The 14,691-nt window shown below is 54.9% G+C and overlaps 1 protein-coding gene across 2 annotated transcripts; it reads right to left on the reverse strand.

The window, feature by feature from the left end:
- Positions 1–288: 288 nt before the first annotated feature.
- Positions 289–12,992, reverse strand: STAT6 (signal transducer and activator of transcription 6). 2 transcript variants are annotated; one of them, XM_032874519.1, is made up of 22 exons: positions 12,865–12,992; positions 10,053–10,192; positions 9,518–9,656; positions 9,136–9,219; positions 8,562–8,700; positions 8,373–8,425; positions 8,014–8,162; positions 7,072–7,203; positions 6,758–6,946; positions 6,341–6,428; positions 6,103–6,225; positions 5,448–5,540; positions 4,884–5,090; positions 3,602–3,696; positions 3,371–3,507; positions 2,895–3,041; positions 2,616–2,679; positions 2,401–2,511; positions 2,124–2,207; positions 1,073–1,138; positions 853–981; positions 289–762 (listed from the first exon to the last, which is right to left on the reverse strand). In XM_032874519.1, exons 2-22 carry the CDS (start codon positions 10,166–10,168, stop codon positions 573–575), a joined length of 2,535 nt encoding a protein of 844 aa, XP_032730410.1. In that variant the 5' UTR covers positions 10,169–10,192; positions 12,865–12,992; the 3' UTR covers positions 289–572. The 2 variants fall into 2 exon arrangements, with proteins under 2 accessions (XP_032730410.1, XP_032730411.1); XM_032874520.1 differs by lacking the exon at positions 12,865–12,992 and adding an exon at positions 12,107–12,129.
- Between the last annotated feature and the right edge of the window lie 1,699 nt (positions 12,993–14,691).

Consider the following 14,691-nt stretch of genomic DNA (forward strand, 5'->3'; position numbering starts at 1 on the left):
TGTACAGATTCTCCCACCTCCTCCCACCCAGGGTCTCCTGAACTGCTTCTCCATCCACCCCAGGGCTGGGACCCAAGCCCATCCCTCAGTTCCCAGCCTTTCGCACAAACGTGTGCACGTGTCTGCATGTTTCTACGTGTGTGTCCTGGGCTCGGGCTCAAGATGGTCAGAGAAGTCCTCTATGTCCTAACCTGTGCTGTTGCCCAGCCCCCTTCCTACTCAGCTCCATCTTCCAGGGAGAGAGGGTGTGTGTGTGTGTGGGTGTGTGTGTGTGTGTGTGTGTGTGTGTGTTTTCTGTGTGCAGGCGTGTTGGGGCGTGTCTCACTTTGGAACCTGAATTTCCCTTCCACCGTTGGAAGGGGGAGGACAGGGGTGTGTGGTAGGAGGAAGGAGTGGATAGGCTCCACCCACTGTGCATTTTCCTGGCAGTCTTTTCCTCCTGACCAGGGAGTAGATGGGGATAGGAGGACACTCTCCCCATCTGCCACTTGGCAGGAGCGTGGGCAAGTGTCCAGAGCAGGTCCGGGGGGGTAGAAGAGCGGTCTTTCTCGGGGCTCCCGTTCCAGCTGGGATCACCAACTAGGGTTGGCCCTTAGGTCCAGGTGGGACATTGAGATCCCAGACTGCCCATAATGAGAGGGCTGCAAGAGGGGCTGGGTGCCCAAGGCTCCTCCCCCCGATTCCCCTTGCCCCTCCAGGAGAAGCTTGGTGAGGTCCTGTTCAGTAGGAGGCAGCAAGGGTGGGAACATGTCTTCACCAACCCTGTAAGAAGGAAGGGGAGAAACAGTAGGGTAGCTACGGCACCCGCTCCTCCAGCCCTTGCCCAGCCATCAGCCCCAGGACGCCACTCACCAGGTTCCCTGAGGGAACCCTCCTACCGACTGGCTCATGCAGCTGTCTTCAGCCATGGTCACATCTGAGCAGAGCAGGGGCTCAGGAGTGGACACGGCATGCTCCTGAGATGGGCATGGGAGTAGGCCCCTGCCAAGACCAGAAAAGGCAGTAAGATGGGGGTGGGATAAGGATGGGAAGGAATGGGGAGCATGGGATCAGGAGGGGTGCTGTCACTCACTGAGGGTGAGTTTGGTCAAAGGACAGGTTCATCGGGTTCAGGTTGGGGGGCATCTGCAGATGAGATCTGGAAATGGGAAGGAGGGCACAGTCAGAGAAAGGAAGGCTAGACAAGGGCACCACGTTCCAAAGTCAAGGTCGTTGAATGAGCAAACAATTTCCAGCTCCTTTTCCCGACCACATAGTTTTGGGTAAGCCGTGGGCTCAGCCTTATCTGTAAAATGTGTATGTGTTGGGGATTGGGCTGGGGGAGGAGAGAAGGGCTGAGCTAGCTGATCTCTTTATTTATTTGGGAGGGGGAGGAGCAGAGAAACAGGGAGAGAAACAGACTCCCAACAACACAAGTGCCAGGGATTACGAGGGAGGCTTTATCCCCAGGCCCCTAAGATCATGACCCTGAGATCATGACCTGAGCTGAAACCAAGTGTCAGATGCTTAACTGACTCAATCACCCAGGAGCCCTTGAATTAGCTAATTTCTAATGTTTCTCTGGACTCTGGTGGTTCTAAGTGGTTCTAAGCCCCCCAGTCTCTACCCTACCTCAACTCCTGGGAGGGGAGATGTTGTGCCTTGTTTAAGAGTCAATAAGAACCTGCAGTTATTATAATAAGAGTGTTACTTAGGGAGGAAATATGTCTAGGCCACTTCAAGGCCAAAACAGATGAATAAATAAAAATCCAGACAGCAGATAAATGACAGTGGCAGGAGAGGTAATCTTAGTTCTTAACATAGTTCTTGCTATGAGCTTTACAGGTATTACTAATTCAATTAACCTTCATAACAATCCCCCGAGGAAGGTATTATTAGTATTATTATCAATACTCCCTATTCCCAGGCACCAGTATGAAGCAACCTGCCCAAAGTCAGTAGGTGGCGGAGCTGGAATTTGAACCTGGCTAAGTCTGGATCTTAACCACTAACCTCTCAATGGAGTGGACAGAAGAGACAGAGTGTCAGCCTTTTGCTGCCCCTTTCTCACAGCGGAGCCTCTCCTAACAAATGGTAAATGCCCATCCCCCTTGCAGATGGGTATCCGTGTCCCTTCCACTTACTCTGGGAAGGTTGTCAATGTGTCTTCCCGGGAGAGGGCTTGGTACGAGGGGATGGAGTGAGAGTGCGGTGGGTACACTTGGGACCTGGGGAAAGAATGCAGACCCCCCTGAGGCCAGCCCTTCTGCTGGACACCCCCACCTCCTGCCCCAAGATGGGAATCCCTCTCCTGGAAAGGAAATCCCCTACTTCAGTCCCTAATGCCAGCTCTCCCAGCTGCCCAAGCCTAAACACCTGTCCCCACAGACCACTCCCATTCCTGCCTCTCAAGCTCCTTACACCATGTCTGGGCTGAGCTGCATATTCATGGGGGAATCAGCGGCCATTCCAAGATCGTAAGCTGGCACCATGGTAGGCATTTGGGGCTCCAAGGTAGGAAGTGGCTGGTCCCTGGAGGAGAGAAGGAGGTCCGTGTGACTGACCAAAGGCTGATGCCACCACTTCTTCCAGCGAGGAGTACCAGGCCCGCCCGCCGTTCACAATGCCACACTCACCTTTCCACAGTCATCTTGATGGTAGCTGGGACATAACCCCTGCCGTCCTTACCCATTTGTTCAGCTGTTGTGGGGGAGGAAAGGAGAGCCATGGAGTGCCCCAGGATTGGGGAGGAAGGGATGTGTAAAAGTGGGCATAGCTGATGGGCAAGTAGGAGAAATGGGGCTTTGAAAATGGAGAGAGAAGTCAGGGATGACATACACTGTGTAGGAAGGGGGCAACTGGGATGATGGAAGAGATGGGCAAAAGAAGGGTTCAAACTGCGAGCTCCAGCTTACGCTTGTAGTGGCTCCGGAAAGCTTCATCCTTGGGTTTCTTGGGGTAGAGGTTTTTGAGCTGAGCAAGGTCCCGGATTCGATCTCCCAGTGAACGAATGGATAGGTCTTTGGCAGAGAATGGCTGGATGTTCTCTATCTGTGGGGAGCCTACAATAGGAATGAGACCCTGAGTCCCCTCTGTCCAGACATTCTCCCCGTCTCCATCCTGCCCCAACACAAGATCCACTCTCAGTCTACCAAGGTGAGGGGGAGAGGAGTGAGGGTGAGAGTCCTGCGGGAGGGAGACCAACCAGTCTCTGTTCCTACAGAGCTCACAATGAGAAGGTAGACTGCAGAAGGGTGGAGGGAAGTTGGACCTAAGGAAGGACTCCCTGAAGATCAGGCTTGGCATCAAGGAAGGCCAAGACATTTCCTTCCCAGGAGACACCCCAGAGGGCACAGGCACAGAAACAGAGGACTGGCTGGGGTGACCTCACCATCCTGGCCCCGGATGACATGGGCAATGGTGATGCCCCCAATCTCTGAGTCGCTGAAGCGAAGGAGGAATGTTCCATCAGGCTCGTTGAGAAGAAGGCTAGTGACGTACTGTTTGCTGATGAAGCCAATGATCAGCCTGGCCAGGATGAAGGAGAGGATGGGGTTGGGGCACTGGCTGTAGAGAAGGAGCTAGAGGTACAAGTGCTCAGGCCACTGGGGCAGGGACTCACCGATCTGACCAGTAGCTCCGGAGACAGCGCTTGGTGAGGTCCAGGACACCGTCGAACCACTGCCAAAAGGTGAAGCCACGACCCAGCAGGATCTCCTGGGGAATAAGGAGGAGCTAGTGTGAACACAGGAGGGCCAGAGCTAGGGCCTGGTTAGGATAGGCCCTGGGTTGTGAGTGCCCACACAACAGAGTCACAGGGCTGAAGGACAAAACAGAATCTGAGATCTCATCAACGACAATGGCCAGCCCTCACACTGACCAGGTGCCAGGCAGTATTGCACGTCCTTTCCATAAATTCACTTACCGGATCTTTACAGGCCTCTAAGTATCCCATCTTACAGATGAAGAAGTCAAAGCCCAGAAAGGTCAAGTAACTTGCCCACATCTACATAGCTGGTGAGAGGCAGAGCTGGGATGTAGCCCAGGAAGTCCAGACCAGAGTCCCTCCTAACAACTGCGCTCCACCAATACTTGATTAGAACAAGGGCAGTGGAGTCCAGACAAGGCAGATTGCCAGGTGTGAGTGTCCTGTTCCCTCTGCTAACACATCCTTTTGTCATGTAGACTTCTCTTTCTTTTTTGCTGAGAGAACAGTACGTGACTGCATTTACCCAGCTGGTCCTCAACCAAGACACCCAGACCTTTTCCCCCATTTTTGTAACAGGTCCAGTCCCGAGCCACCTCCCTTTGAGGGTAGTTAAAATATGGCGGCTAAGAGCAAGAAATAGGGGGTTATATCCCACCCTCCTCACCTGCTGGACAAACGACTTAACCCCTCTGAGCATCACATTCCTCACCTGTAAAATTCGGATAATAGCAGCTACCTCAAAGGGATGTTGGGAGGGGTAAGTAGATGACATACCTAACACGCTAAACACAGTTTCTGCCACATAGTAAGGTGTCAGCACACGGTTGCTGGTATCACTGTGTGTGTCCCTGGGGGATTTCATCCTGGTTTTTGCAATAGGAACTATTTTCCCAATGGGTCAAAGTCATTTTGAATCAGAGCTGTGTTTGGATGAGTCATGCGAGTCACTGGTAGAGAGGGAGGACAGAGGGCCCCCAGTCCAAAACCTGAGGGACGCTGGGGAATGCTCCCTCTGGGCTTACCCGCCCGGCTGACGGGTTTTCCTGCCTGGGCTGTGACGGAGGCTTCCCTGACCCCCATGATGGGGCACCATGAAGACCCCAGCGGTCAGTCTCCGGACAGAGGTTGGGAAGGTCCTGAGTGCCTCATGGATGAAGAGCTTAGGGGTGGGAGGTCCAAAAAGCAGGGGAATGACCTTGTTGAACTGTGACCAGGACACGGAACGGTGCTGGAAGGCCTCCATGCTGAGGCTGTTATCATTGAAGATCTTCTGGGCTAGGAAGAGGAAGTGCTCTGGGAGTAGCCCCCGATTGGTCCCCACTTCAGCCATGAACTTGAGGTTGAGAGTTTCACACATCTTCTCCCAGGGCACACGCTCAGCTACCACGAAGGGGACACGGTCCTGGGGTGAAGTGGAAGGATAGGACACTTCAGACTATCATCCTTCTTCCTCAGGAGGGGCCTTCCTCCCTCCCACCTCCCCAGCGCTGCCCTTCCCAGCCATTATCCCCCTGAGCTTGCTCACAAAGATGGTGCTTTTCCGAAAATAGTTTAGGGTGCTACAACATGGTAGCTGTTAAGACCAGCACGAAAAGAGGTCAGAAGTATAAAAGTGTGAAGTTAGAGAGTATGGTGAAAAGAGTTATGGCCACTCCCATTTGAACATGTCTGCTCCTGCCTCCCCCAACATGACAGCCCATGTTGCTCGCCCCTGTTCCTCCCCTCCCTCCCTCCATGGCCACTCCAGGTCTTTCCTCACCATCTCAGAGAAGGCATTGTCCCACAAGATGGTGGCTTTGGCATTGTTGTCCTGGTTGCCGTGGACAATGACCACTAGCGGCAGAGACAGAGCCTGACAGGGGCGAGAAGAGGGGGATCTTCTTACTGGAGCAAGGGGCTTCCTCAGGGGGTTGGCTCTGAGAATGCAGGGACGCTCTAGGAGTCACACAACATAGTCAATTGTTCCTGGTGTGTTATCACATGTTTTCTAAAGCTCCATTAAGGCCTAACTGTAGACAAGTGGTTATGAGTCGGTGGTTTAGAGCCAGACCTCTAGGTTTCCAATGCCAGCTCCAGCACTTCGTAGCTGTGTGACCTGGGCAAATTCCTCTCTGTATCTTAATGGACTCATCTGTGAAATGGGGCTAAAGATAGTACTTACCTCTGTATGTGTGTATGTGTGACTTAAAACAGTGCCCTGGTCTACACGAAATGTATAATAAAAGCTAGTCGCCACCACACGATTCCCAGGCAGGCGCACTCTTGTGCCTCCCGCTCTCGCCCTGACCCCAGTGCACACGGATCCCAGAGGCACGGGCTACGGAGCCATCATGAGGAGTGAGGAGCCAGGGCCCCAGCATGTAGCATGGTGGGGAGCCGGTGCCCTAGACTGGGCAGCCTGAGGCTCAGTTCACCTGGAGCTGGATGGGGAGTTTGTTGGGGCCAAGTGTGAAGCTGGTGGAGAAGAGCACCGCACACTTCTCCTCGGTGACGGACTCAGTGCCCTTCCGCTCACAGCGCTTGATTTTCTTCAGAAGCTGCAGGAGTGGGAAGGGGAGCAGGGGTGAGGCTTCCCGACACCCTCTCCAAGGACAGTCCCTCAGTCTGAAGACCCCACCCCCACTCTTCCCAATGGCTCCCCAAAGCCCTCACCAGGTTCTTGAACAGGGCAGAACAGCAGTTGCCAGGAATGCTGTTTTCCAGGGCCACAGTGTTGTTGATGATTTCCCCAGTGCTTTCTCTGCCAGGGGAGGTCGGACACTGAGTGGGTGCATCCCAGCAGGGCCAGGGGTGGGGAGAAGCTTGAGTCCATGTATGGATGGCAAGGGCGACCGGCCCCAAATCTCCATCTCCCTGCTTGGATTCTCAAGGAGGTCCCTATCTTGGCCAAATCACAATTCTCCATCCCGTTCCAGCCCTGATGCATCCCCTCCTTCCTCTGCCGTGACCATTCAGGGTCCACACACCTCACAGCCCTCCCTCCTCACCACCCTGCTCTTTTGGGGTGCCAGTTGCCCAGGCTCCCCTGGCCTCCACCAGCCCAGCAGGCCTTCACCAGCCCTGGCTTACGCTCCAGCCCCAGGCCCCTGGGGCATGCTCAGCTCCCTGGCTTGCTTCTCAGTCACCATGTCGGCCCTGACCAGCGGAGGCTTGGCTGGGGCCCCCAGGAACCGTAGGCCCAGTAAGAATCGAACCCCAGCCTGGAACTTGGTCTGAGTCTTCAGAACCTGGGGGGGCTGCTTCTCCACCAGGAAGGAGCTGGGAGGAGTGAAGATACAGGGGAGTTTAGTGGCTGGGTCCCTTCTGGCACCCTTCCCACTGCTCTAAGCCTCTTCCTTCCTCAGGGTTTGCTCTAGGCCGGGTTGAGGGCTCAGGGGGCATACCTAGTGACGAGGGTTCGCAGGACTTCATCTAGCCGGCTGATCAGCACTGCCCGGGCCTTGGGCTCCAGCTCCACGCCAGCTGCCCCCACTTCCTGCTGCAGCTGGGAATAAATGTCCACCAGGCTCTCACACCTGGGGCCAGGACAGTGGTCAGGGGACACAGAATTCGGGCCGCCCAAACTCTCTACCCCTAGACCCAGAACGAAAGCAAGAGAGTGTGTATGGCTGCGAGGCGCCTGGGGTGAAGGGGCTGTGGGACCTGCCTTGACTCTGAGTGTGAGGCTCCTTCTCTGCGCCTGGACCCCTGTGGAAACCCGGCTGCCTCTTTCCCAGGACTCTGGTGCCCAGGTCAGCTGCCAACACACATGGCACTTTGGCGCAAATTGAAAGGAGCCTCCGCCCAACAGACCAGATAGGAAAAGGCTGCCCAATCTGCTGGGCAAGGGGCTCGAAGAGAAAAGCACGGGCCAAGGGAGGCCTGGGTGGCTCAGTTGGTTAAGCATCTGCCTCCGGCTCAGGTCATGATCCCAGGGTCCTGGGATTGAGTCCCACATGGGGCTCCTTGCTCAGCATGGAGCCTGCTTCTCCCTTTGCCTGCTGCTCCCCCTGCTTGTGTGCGCTCTCTCTTTCTGTCTTGACAAATAAATAAATAAATAAATAAATAAATAAAATCTTTAAAAAAGGAAAGCAAGCAAGCAAGCAAGCAAGCAAGCATGGGCCAGGTGAACTCCCGCTCCCAACCGCCTCGGCCGGGCGTGCTCAGACAGGACAGGACGGGACCTGACAACAGCGCAAGCGCGCAGCCCTGCTGGAATTGGCCTGCTGGGTCTCTCTCTCACACCTGTGTCACAGAGAGACACCTCTGTCTCTCACCTGTCCTCCAGCCAGGACCGCAGACACCCATCCCTGGCCCTCCCTCAGTCCCATCAGTCTTGCCCCGACCTCTCCTGCAATGGTGCCAAGCTCTCTTCAAAGGGTGCGCCGTTCCCTGCCAGCTGCTGCTGCCGTTTCCAAATCTGGATCCTCTTCAGCACCAGGGCCTGGGCAGCTTCCAGCTCCCCAACAGTCTCCTGCAGCAACGTGGCCAGGGCCTGCGGGCAGGGTCGGCCTGAGCAGGGGCCAGCCTGGCTCCTCCTCCAGCGCCCTCCAGCAGGCCACTCTCTCTTTCCCCTCTCAGTCCTGCCCCTTCTCTGCCACAGTGTGTATCCCTCTGAGGCCTAATCTCCATCCCTCCACAGTGCTGAGATCCCTCCCGGACTGTACTTTTGAGTTCAAACTCCACCTCCCAATCCATCACTTACCTCACTTGGCCCCTTCCCATTGGCAGGAGCATCTAACAAGTTGTGCAGAGACACTGAGGGTGAGGGCAGAAATAAAGGGTACACATAAATCTGAGGTTCGGTCAAAGGTGAGGTCCAAGAGGGTGTCACTCCCACCCACTCCCCCCCACTCCCCAGAACCCTCTCGGAGCGCCGGACCCACGCTCCCACCTTGGCCAGCCTCAGCCCCCGGCTGCAGGGCCTCTCGGAGAAGGCGAGTTTCCCCCACCCGGTGCTGCAGCCTTTGCAGGGCTGTGGTAAACTTCAGTTCCTCCTGCTTCCAGTGGAAGGGCATTGGCAGGTGGCGAAACTGCACGGGAGGGACAGACACCAAGAGGTGAGATACTCCGTTCATCCCTCTACATTAGGCCTCTGCTTCCTAAAGGGCTGCCTGCCGCCATGCTCTGCCGAAAGGAAACAAACCACTTCCCTTGTCTGGCTCCTTTTCTGCTTTGAAGTTTCTCCCTGACCTTTTGGAATCTCCTGGGGATAAAATCTCTCTCTTGGCAGAAACAGCCTCTTACCCCTTGCTCTCTCCTCCCCAGGCCTCACTACCCTCAGTCCCTCATTTTGAAGCTTCCCTGAGCTTGGCTTGGGGAGCACTCTGACCACTGGAACCTCCTTTGGTTATCCTGGGCCTAAACATTGAGCCTCTCCTGAAGTTCAAATTCCTTCTAGTTTCTCATGGCTCAAGCTAACATCCCAGGGAGTTGACGTGGGGTGGGAGGTGGGGTATTAACAATACCTGTTCCATAACAGCTTTTTTCTCCCCTTGAAGGATTTGTCTAAAAGTGGCCACCAGCTTCAGGGGGTCCCTTTGATATATGCTCTAGAGAAATGAAGAGTGGCGGACTGGGTTAGGCTGGCTATCAACCATGTTATTCTCCCCCTCCAATCCACGCCACCCCCTGCCCCATTCCTAAGCACACAGAAAGGCAGTGCAACTGTGGGCTCCAGAAGTTTTCATGCATTTGCATGCTTTTAAAACCTCATTTGCATGCTAGCTAACAGCTAACTACAGGAACACCAATTTGCTCTCGCATCCAATTTCTTCAGGTGTTCCAAGTCTCATCCCGGCTCCACTCCAGCCCCACTCCAGCCTTGTCCCCTCCCCTCCTTGTCCCTACCTCCAGGGTGCTGATATGTTGCAAGATGGCACTCCCCTCCCCCTGCTTTCCAGCGGAAGTCTGAAGGCGCTGGACAGTGGCAGAAAGGAGGGCACTAGCCATGTTGCAGCAGAAGGTGTCTGAGCCGACCAGGAACTCCCTGTGGGAAGATCAAGATGAGGTGGCCTTGGGTCAGGGTTTTTCCAGCTCTACTGATCTTCTGCCCTTCAACAAACAGCTCAGCAGCTCCTTCCCAGTGCTAGTCTCCATCCATGCCCTGTACAGCCTCATCCATGTGCCCTTTGTTCCCCAATTTTCCAGCTGCTATGGGATGTCCCCTTGCCCCAGTCCTGACCTTCTCCCTTTCTGACTGGGGCTCCTCAGGGTGTGGGGGACTCCGTGTGTCAATGTGCATAATCTGGTCCCCGCTAAATCTTGGCCACCACACAGGGAATAATGCATCCCGAGTCCCGACATGGGACAGAGCAATCTAATGAGAGGGAAGGTGGGAGAGGGAAGACCTGGAGGAGACCAGCATGGGGCAGCTAGGACTTACCAGGGCTGGTTCTCCAGCCAGTCACTCAGGAGATGCCTCAGGTGTTGGGGAAAGTCGACATAGAGCCGCTGCAGTTTTTCCGGAGGCATCTTGGAGACCAGACCCCACAGAGACATGATCTGGGGTTTGGAGGGTGCCTTCTGGAAAGGAACAAGGCCACTCTGAGAGGCACCCAAGAAAGTCGGCTTACTTTCTGGGGGCAGCCAGCAACCTCCTACAGATCCCAGATCCCAGAGACCATCCGCATCACCACTCACAGCCTGACACCTCAACTGGGGCACATCATTGGTCAATGCCCCAAACAAGGTAATCCCTCCAGTTGTAAACAAAGGGGTGATGGGGTAGGAAGAGCTGAATTGCAGCCAGAGGGCTGGAAGGACAGGACAGGTGGGCAGAGTACAGAAAGCTCTATGAGAGAAGGCAGAGGACTTGGATTGCAGCTCTGAGCTGGCTCTGGTTCTGTGGGCAAGGAACCTCCCCACTGTGAGGCTTGATCTTCTCATCTCATAAAATATGAGACTTGGATACATGCAGAATTTTCCAAAAATTTCTAAAGTAGTAGACAATTTTAGTTTTTAATCTGTGGAATCCCAATTATATAAAAGGTATAACACTAGAATTTCTCTGTTGAAAGCAAGTGTGGTAAGCCCCAAATCCTACGGCTTCTACTTCCCTCTCCCTACCTCCTGACCCCAAAGATGTCACTAAGGACACCCCTCAAAATCCTGGGGCTCCATGAGATAATTTGAAAAGGCTGGTCGATGATGAAGAGAACGGGAGAGCATTAACAGCTACCATTTATTGAGAATTTACTATGTTTGAGGCATTACATGAAGCTCATTATCTCAGAGCTTTGCAGGGATTTTTAAAATATGGAACTATGTCCTTTCATAGATGAAGAAACGGAGTCTAAAGGAGGTTCTCTAGCTTGCCAAGGCCACTGAGCCAGTGAGTTCGGAAATCAGGACTTGATTCCAAGAGGTAAGTGATACCGTTCTGTGAGGGCCCCTTCCACATCCAGACCCCAACATCCTAAGAGGTGGAGCTGTGGGAGGAGAGCTGATGAAGGGAGGCAGAGTTGGAGGAAAGGGTGAAGCAGAGAGAACTTGGAAAGAAGGTGGGACAGATTGGAGAAAAAGTAGTGTTAGTAAGCCTGGAGTGAAGAGCCTAGAAGCCGGGAAGAGGAAGCTAGAGGCTGGGCTAGAGGCCAAGGGCAGAGGAGAAAAGAAGGAGAGAGGAAAGGAGGAGATGGAAGAAGTAGGGGAGAGGGTTGCATCCCCATTTCTGGGTGGGCTGCAGGGTGGGGAGGGTCAACCAGTGTTTTCCCAGGGGTCTCTCAGAGCCTGTGTCCCATAGTGCCCCTCTCCTAGAGATGAGAGAATGGAGAGGATGGCGGTGGAAATTCCGAGTCTCCCCCAACCCAGTAACCACAAGCCCTCTTGTTGGGCTTTTGGCTACTCCTCTCTCCCAAGACTTCCAAAGGGATAGAAAAGAGAGGGACCCCTTCTCTGGAGACTCTTGGTCCCAAGCCTTCTTGCTCCCCCCACCCACCAGCTTCTATACCCTCTAGCTCTTTTCTCTGAAAGGCAGAATCCTCCCGCCTGCTCAGGATCTTCCAACAGGCCTTTCTCTACCACCTCCCACTCTGGAGTGGGGCACCTATTGGTCTATGTTTTAAATTCAAGAGAGGACTCCATTCCTCTCTTCTCTCTTCCTCTCCTGTTTCTCATGGTGCTCAGACCTTTGACTCTCTATCCCTACCCAAGTGGAGACAGGTAATCCTTAAGCAGAAGGCAGCCCTCCCCACTCGCTCCCCACTTTCTTCTATAAACCCTTGTCGAGTGACCAGCCTCCCGGCAAGGCCCAGGCTTCAAATCTCCTCCCCTAATCCATCCCCAGACCTCAGAGGGCCACGCTATAACGAAGATGAGTCCAGGGGCCAGCACTGACTGCGGACTGCCCGCACCTTAAGCTTTAAGCCCCCAAGAAGACCGGCGGGGAGGAGGAGCCACAGCGCGGGGGGGCGGGGCCAGCGTTCCCCAGCACTTCCCAACCTGGAAGGCAAGCCCGGACGTCCACCGTGCTCCGCAGCCTGCTTCCTGGCCTAAATCCGATCACCTCTGTCCCTGCATTCGCGAGCCCTCTGACCGCGGAACTACAGGATCAAAAGTCAAAAGAGCTTCTCTGAGTTGCCCAATATGTGTATGTGGCAGTGGGGGCGGGAAGGTGGAGCCAGTTCAGCACGAGGAGGGTTAACCCTGCGCCGCCACCGGGAAATCTCGGCGTCTACAGCAGCCAAGCGTGTAGCACTTTTGAGGGGGAAATTCCCCCTTCTCCGGGGCACCATGAGGTCTACATCTGGGGCTCGCTCATCCCCCCAAGCCACACCCTTGAACGACAGCATTTATGGGGGAACAGGATAGGGGCTTGTCAAGGACCCACCTCCCTCGGGCATCAACCTTCTAGGGAGGGGCAGGCACCTCCCCTCCCCCCTTCCAGGGCAGAGGGGCACCTCCTTGCTCTCCTTTCCGTGCCTTTACTTGCCCCTGGAGGTGCGGGGGCGGGGGTGTGGAAAAAGTGACCCACGCGGGGAGGTGGGAGTGCCGGGCCTTGCCCAGACCAGATTCCTCTGAGAATTCAAAAGTGCCCAAACCCAGGACCACCAGCTCCCAACACCAAATGAAACAATTTCCCGGGAAACATTCACCCCGCCCAGGGTAGGGTCGCGAGAGTACCCCTGCTAATCCACACCCCCCCACACACACTTAAAGTCAGCACTTCCCCCTCCCCCTCCTCGGAGGCATCCCCTCACCTTGGCAACCCCTCCGCTGTCTTCTCCCTCTCTCAGCGGGCACTGCCAGGCCCCATGAGTCCGTAGCTCTATCCAGAGAGTTCAGGCCTGGCCCTGCTGGCAACCCCCCCTCCCTCCACCACCACCACCACCAAAAACCACACACACACACACACACACACACACACTCAACCTCTCCCGTCTTTCCTCCTCAGTGTAAGCACTGGCTGCCCCAGCCCGCTGTTTCCGGCTTCTCCGTCTAACCAGGTCCCTCCCTGGAGCTCTGACGACACAGAGAAGAGAAAGTGGGCTGGAGGAGGAAGAGGAAGAAAGTAGGGTGAGCGTGTGTGCCTCCTGTGCCGAGTGGGGGATCATGGGGTCCAGGGAGCAAGGACTGGGTCTCCCGACCCTGGGGCCAGACTGGAGGGGAGCCTGACCTCCACTTACTGTGTCCCCTCAAAAGCGATCAACTTTTCTCCAGAAAGTCACCTAAAACCAAGCGGGTGGCTCCAAACTGCCTCTCCCATACTCAGAATTTTTCTGGGGCCTGCGATTTGGGCACAGGAAGAACTGGGCACCGGCCCCCCCCCCCCCCCCCCCCCCCCACTCCCGGGACCTCTGAAAAAGCTAAATCCCTCTGGGCTCTGCGCTCCCTCCAGTGGAGGACCCTGAAAGCAGCCAGGGAGCTCCAGGCTGTCTGGAACTCCTAGATCCTCCTCCCTTCTTGGCGGGTGAGACTTAGAGGTCGCGTGACCACTGATGGGAGGGAGTGGGGGATGGGACCCCAGAGCTCAGAATTCTGGAAGACTCCAGAAGGACTCTCTTGTACTGAAAACCGTCTCGGCCCCCTCCTTACAGAGCGCTACTCTTCAGACACTTGTGGGAGCCAGCACAACCTGGAGTTGCTGCCTGCAGATTCCCCAAGGGACAAGTTTGACTAGGAATCTGCTGTGCAGCCTTGGCCAAGTTCCTGTTTCTGTGGTAAACACGGAGACACACCCAGAAACAAACACATACATGTGCAACTTCCCTGGCCATCAGACCACACACACACACACACACACACACGCTTACACATGTGTGGGCAGGCTCACAGTCATGTCAGCCCTCAGAGGCACAAGCAGTCACAATGAGACACAAACTCAAAAACACTAGACTTGCTCAGCTTCTGAGTCATCGTAACTAGTGGATAGTTTTTGCAGCTTTTGCTGGTGCAGGAGCTGAAGGAGGCCAAGCGGCCTAGAGAGGCCCCTATTTCCCCAAACCTGGGAGACAAGGTGTATAAAAAGGGTGGTCTCCAGGGGGTGGTGGGAGGTGGGAGGAGGTTTCTACTCCCCTCTTCTCTCTCCCAGCAGGGCGGGCTGAGGGGCCAAAGCCAGGCCTATGCTGCCCCCTAGTGCTTGAACTGATTTCTAGAACCCAGCTCCTTCCCCGCCCTCCCCATGTGACCCGGCGTGTGTTTGCATGAGTGCATGTGTGCATGGAGTGCCCAGCCGGGCAGCAGAGGATAGCAGCTAAGAACTGGGATTCTAGAGACAGGCTGCTTGGGTTCCAATCCTGCCAGTGACGCTAACTGAACAACTCTGAGCGAGTTACTCTTTGAGTTTCAGTGTTGCCATCTGTAAAATGGAACAAGTAAGTCTTCACTCATAAGGTTGTGGGAGAGAGATACGGTAATATTATGTATAGGCTTAGAACAATGCCTGGCACACAGTAAATGTTAGGCATTATTTTTACAGGCTGGAATAAGGCAGGTAGGAAGAAGGCAGAAGGACTTCCATCCCACATTGGGAACCCCTGATGTGGGGGTAAAAATAGTGTCACAAAGATGAGATATAGGAAGTAAGT

Source organism: Lontra canadensis, unplaced genomic scaffold (genome assembly GCF_010015895.1).
Source record: "Lontra canadensis isolate GAN:19392208 unplaced genomic scaffold, GSC_riverotter_1.0 scaffold53, whole genome shotgun sequence".
Lineage (NCBI taxonomy): Eukaryota > Metazoa > Chordata > Mammalia > Carnivora > Mustelidae > Lontra > Lontra canadensis.

Excerpts from the sequence above, each read along its gene's own strand:
- STAT6 (XM_032874519.1), bottom strand. The coding sequence starts at position 10,168 with ATGTCTCTGTGGGGTCTGGTCTCCAAGATGCCTCCGGAAAAACTGCAG. Across the intron at positions 3,042-3,370 it reads TGTCATCCGGGGCCAGGATG|GCTCCCCACAGATAGAGAAC; the intron begins GTGAGGTCACCC and ends TTCCTATTGTAG. Across the intron at positions 1,139-2,123 it reads ACATTGACAACCTTCCCAGA|ATCTCATCTGCAGATGCCCC; the intron begins GTAAGTGGAAGG and ends TCCCATTTCCAG.